This window comes from Cryptotermes secundus, unplaced genomic scaffold, assembly GCF_002891405.2.
Source record: "Cryptotermes secundus unplaced genomic scaffold, Csec_1.0 scaffold709, whole genome shotgun sequence".
Lineage (NCBI taxonomy): Eukaryota > Metazoa > Arthropoda > Insecta > Blattodea > Kalotermitidae > Cryptotermes > Cryptotermes secundus.
The window spans coordinates 1220985-1225744 of NW_019738358.1; the positions used below are offsets into that span (position 1 = coordinate 1220985).

Here is a 4760-nt window from a genome sequence, read left to right on the forward strand (position 1 = left end):
CGAAGGCCGGTCACGGTAGCCGAGCGGTCTAAGGCATGCACTGTCTTCGCTCGCTCGGAAGCCGGGATCGTGGGTTCGGATCTGTTTCCTGCGAGGTACGAACTGATTTCTTATATATTATTCTTATACACTGCCGGTCACAGTAGCCGAGCGGTCTAAGGCATGCATTGTCTTCGCTCGCTTGGAAACCAGGATCGTGGGTTCGAATCCCACTCAGGGCATGGATGTTTAGTTTGTGTGTGCGTTTTTCTGTGTTTGTGTACAGGTAGAGGCCTTGCGACGAGCTGATCACCCGCCCAAGGAGTCCTACCGTCTGTGTAAGATCTAGAAAAACCGAAGTTAATGGAGAAGTTCATGGAGGTAGGCCTAGGCCCACTGGGGCTGTAGTGCCAAGGAAAAAAAATGTTGTCGAATGTTGTCTACGAAGTAAATTGATAAATACTAGTGAAGTGCCCGTTGAAAATTCAGTGGGGAAATTTGATGTTTCCCGTCTCCAGCGACTGTTTCTACGTACATACATGTGTATACCCTGTCCATCGTCCAACTCTAGCTTAATTTGAGTCATTTGGGTACAATTTTAAATCATGATGTCGCTGAATATGTGCGCTATATGACATTTTCATACGACACTTAAGGGGAACCACACAGCAACACAAACCTACAACAGAATATTGGCGAATAAACAAGGGAACACTTTGGGATTATATTCACTGACAGATGTGCAGCAGTTTTCAACAGCAATTTTATCGAAACATCTAGTGCAGCTAGGATGTAAAAAGTAATTTAAAATCGTGAATGTTAAGATTTTAACACGTGGAAAGGAAAAAAATGCTGTATGACTTTATCCCGGAAAAACTTCGAGACTGCAATGCCGACTGAAATATAGGTGCATCTCACTGTTATTTATTTCTGCCATTCTCTCCTAATGTCCATAATCACTTTAAATGTTCAAGTTATTAAGATCTAAAACTTCTTGGTTATTATTGATCTCGTACATTTCTCATTGTCTTATTTTTCTGTGAAAACAAATTTTCGGCCCAGTCCTGAGGCCTAGACAGGCAGCAGATATGAGCTAGCTCTGTAGATTGGTCCCAGATACGTCGGATATTTTCATGATGACGAAAGCAGTGTCCACTCTCCACACTCCTGAAATTTTAAAATAAAAGCAGAACGATGGATATTCTCCAGAAGGTCAATAACTGGAGCCAGTTGAATCCGAACACCCACACAGTAAAACACAAACAGTTCATATACATCCGTGACGCTGAATAGTCAGGCAGAATTTTTTTACTTTCCAGAGTTGAAGAGTAAGCCAATCAAGAGAGGGTAAATGCAAGCAGAGCCTGCTTATTATTTTCTTGGCTTCGTCTTCGACTCTGAATATGGAAGTAGCACGTTCTTCTGCGATGTCTTTAACATTTTACCATACTACACGGTGTCATAGTACTCTTCATAGTTACTGTCGTGAGAACGTAACATCCAACAACATTTCACTAGAATTCTAGAGATNTTATTTTTCTGTGAAAACAAATTTTCGGCCCAGTCCTGAGGCCTAGACAGGCAGCAGATATGAGCTAGCTCTGTAGATTGGTCCCAGATACGTCGGATATTTTCATGATGACGAAAGCAGTGTCCACTCTCCACACTCCTGAAATTTTAAAATAAAAGCAGAACGATGGATATTCTCCAGAAGGTCAATAATTGTAGCCAGTTGAATCCGAACACCCACACAGTAAAACACAAACAGTTCATATACATCCGTGACGCTGAATAGTCAGGCAGAATTTTTTTACTTTCCAGAGTTGAAGAGTAAGCCAATCAAGAGAGGGTAAATGCAAGCAGAGCCTGCTTATTATTTTCTTGGCTTCGTCTTCGACTCTGAATATGGAAGTAGCACGTTCTTCTGCGATGTCTTTAACATTTTACCATACTACACGGTGTCATAGTACCCTTCATAGTTACTGCCGTGAGAACGTAACATCCAACAACATTTCACTAGAATTCTAGAGATAACTGTTATATTCGTGTCAATAGTTCCGCCTAGATGTGTGTTGAGCGTGGCTGCTCGTGTTGCTATTCGGATGTCATGTTCTTAATATTCACATGTCCCTTGGCTGTATAGGCAACTGCTTCAACTCTGCAGTTGTGCAGAGAACCCAGCCTCCTAGGCGCTTCACGTTGTGGAATTGGTTACTACGTACGGTCTGACTGCATCCACGAATTCTTTCCTTAAAATACGGACGTTATTATTGGAAGCCTGGAATCAAAGTAAGGCACAATGCTTTACCAACAATGATCCAAACGTTATTAATAGTGATAGACTTATATTTAATTCAATGAATGCCACATATCAACTTATTTCGTTGTGGGTATTTGCTTTAAAACCGTCACAGCCGAAGAGACCGGCTCGTTTGTTAATCAACTGTTGTACCATCTCGGTCAACAGATGGCAACAGCAATGACATTCTGATGCTTGGATAAAAGCCAGCCTTTCACTTGATATAGTTCTCGTACTATTTGAAGGTCATGTTAGGGAAATATTGTGCATTTCTGTTAGCATCTTCATTTAATATCATCAACCTTGACATTTTAGCCGGTAGCTCTGTGGCGGAGTTTGGCAGTCAAAGTAATTCTACATTGTTTTCAAGATATTTCTGTGGTAGAAGGAAGATTATTGTACCGGTCGTTTTCAAATTTCTCATGAGTGGACTATTACCCACTATACCCATTGGTTAGGAGGCAGGGTTGGCCCCAGATCCGGTCCGGAATCTGTGGAGAAGAGAGAAAACTTTCGCCTTCCGGGAATCGAATCCGGACCATCCAACCCTGTAGCCCGTCATAATTCATTTATGTAGAATATATGGGGACAGACGTAAACATTTTGTTCAGGAAACTTAAAGCAAATTACCCACTCAAAGGCATAGACAGTGATGGAAGAAGATGGTCGAAAGATATCTCAGATTAATATAGCGAGAAAATATAAATCAGATGATCCATCTGTGTAATTAAGCATAGGACATGAAAAAATATGTGGAGTGGAAGCATAGCTCCACCATTCTTAACCGCTGCAATTGATGTAGGTGAGTAGTCAGCTTCAAAATTCGGCCGCTTTACCTTCGGAGATCCACCCCCGGGGCTCCAAAACTGATATGTACACTATGAGAAGAGACACATTTCTTTCCTTTGCTCTAAAGCGAACCCAGAATTATCGGTCGTCCAACCGTAGCCTAGCCCCTATAGCGAGTTTGATACTACAACGTCATGTCGAAGAGTTTCGAGGCTAAGAATCGGTCAGTCTCACCTCAATGGCTTTGCGCGACTCCATGTTGAAGACACGGGCCAGTCCACGCAGGTTTCTCCTTAGTATACGAAGGAAGTCCTGCTGAGTTATAACGAACGGCGCTTCTGTCGTCGTGACGTTCTCAGGAAGCTCCCTGCTAGACGCCGGCGCTGTGTAGTTAAGCTGAATTCCCTGCATAACACCCAGCAAAAGCTATGAGCTAGGAAGTGGTAGTGACCGGTTTTAACCATTAAGTTTAATTATTATCCATTGAAAACTTGAAATATGATATTTAAAGAGAAAACACGAGATAACTATTTTTCATGATTATACAGTCGGTAGGACTATTTTGACAGGGGATCAGCCCGTAGCAAGGCCGCTACCCACACAGAAGTCACGCAGACAGACATCTATGCCTTGAGTGGGATTCGAACCCACAATCCCAGTGTTTGAGCGAGCGAGGACGGTTCATGCATTAGACCGCGCGGCCGATGTGATCGGCCCAAAGATCAAGATGCCCTAGGAACCTCTGTGGGAACTCCGAATGGTATTTATGTGCAGGTTTATGCGTATTTTTCTCGTGTATCAAGTTTATCGTGTTTCGGTTGGCTTTCGTCCCTTTACTTACGAATGAATCAGAATGGAGAGATAGAAATTAGGGGCAAGGTGATGCGTGTAGTTTGCTTTACCTGTTTCACTGGTATGATCAGCTTTGAGACGAGGTCTGATATTTCGTTAAAAGCCCTTATCGTGTCGTCGCGGGTCTGAAACAAAAGTCATATAATCATAACACAAGAAGAGAAAGACTTCCGTGTACATCATTAACACTATGTCATGAAGGCGTACTGGGGAGTGGAGGTATAAACTTTGGCACTGGATGGAGCCAAGTAGAATGCTTCACCCTCCGACTGCTTTGCTTCTTAGAAAAAGCCCCCGGCACCCTTTGGTTGGAGGCTCGGTGAGGCCCAAATTTTTCTTTAAATTCTCTTAGTGGGGGGTGGAGTCTAGCTGGGTCCACTCGGCACAGCGGTCACTGATTGGCCCATTGTAGCCTGCCCCGGGTGATTATGATGATGGAGAATTTGGTGGAATGAAGATTGGCAAGGGATCCCGAAGTACTCGGAGAAAACCTGCTCCTGTGCCACTTTGTCCATCACAAATCCCACTTGAGCAGATCCGGGATCGAACCGGGCCACCGCGGTGGGAAGCCAGCGACTACTTACTCGTACTTACTTACTTACTTATGGAGCAGGGCCCTTCTGGAGAAGCTGCCAATTGAGCAGCCACTCAAGAAGTTCCCAGCATTTTATGGAACCCGAAGGTTCATTACCATGCTCACAAGAGCCCTCCATTGGTCTCTATCCTGAGCCAGATCAATTCAATCCTTACAATTCAATCCTATCTATTATTTTTTTATTGCTGGTGGGGTAGGACTAAGTCCCTTGTACTGCGGCCGCTTCTGGCCTATTGTACCAGCCCC

At 43.6% G+C, this 4760-nt stretch overlaps 1 protein-coding gene across 3 annotated transcripts in view; it reads right to left on the minus strand.

Moving 5' to 3' along the window:
* Window positions 1–1712: 1712 nt before the first annotated feature.
* Window positions 1713–4760, minus strand: part of LOC111870866 — a 30870-nt gene continuing 27822 nt past the window's right edge. For all 3 annotated transcript variants that reach the window (XM_023863458.2, XM_023863459.2, XM_023863460.2), the window contains exons 4-6: window positions 3970–4044; window positions 3302–3472; window positions 1713–2257 (exon numbers count right to left, since the gene is read on the minus strand). In XM_023863458.2, coding sequence (XP_023719226.1) covers window positions 2174–2257; window positions 3302–3472; window positions 3970–4044 — 330 coding nt within the window. In that variant the 3' untranslated portion in view covers window positions 1713–2173. The remainder of the gene's footprint in view (window positions 2258–3301; window positions 3473–3969; window positions 4045–4760) is intronic.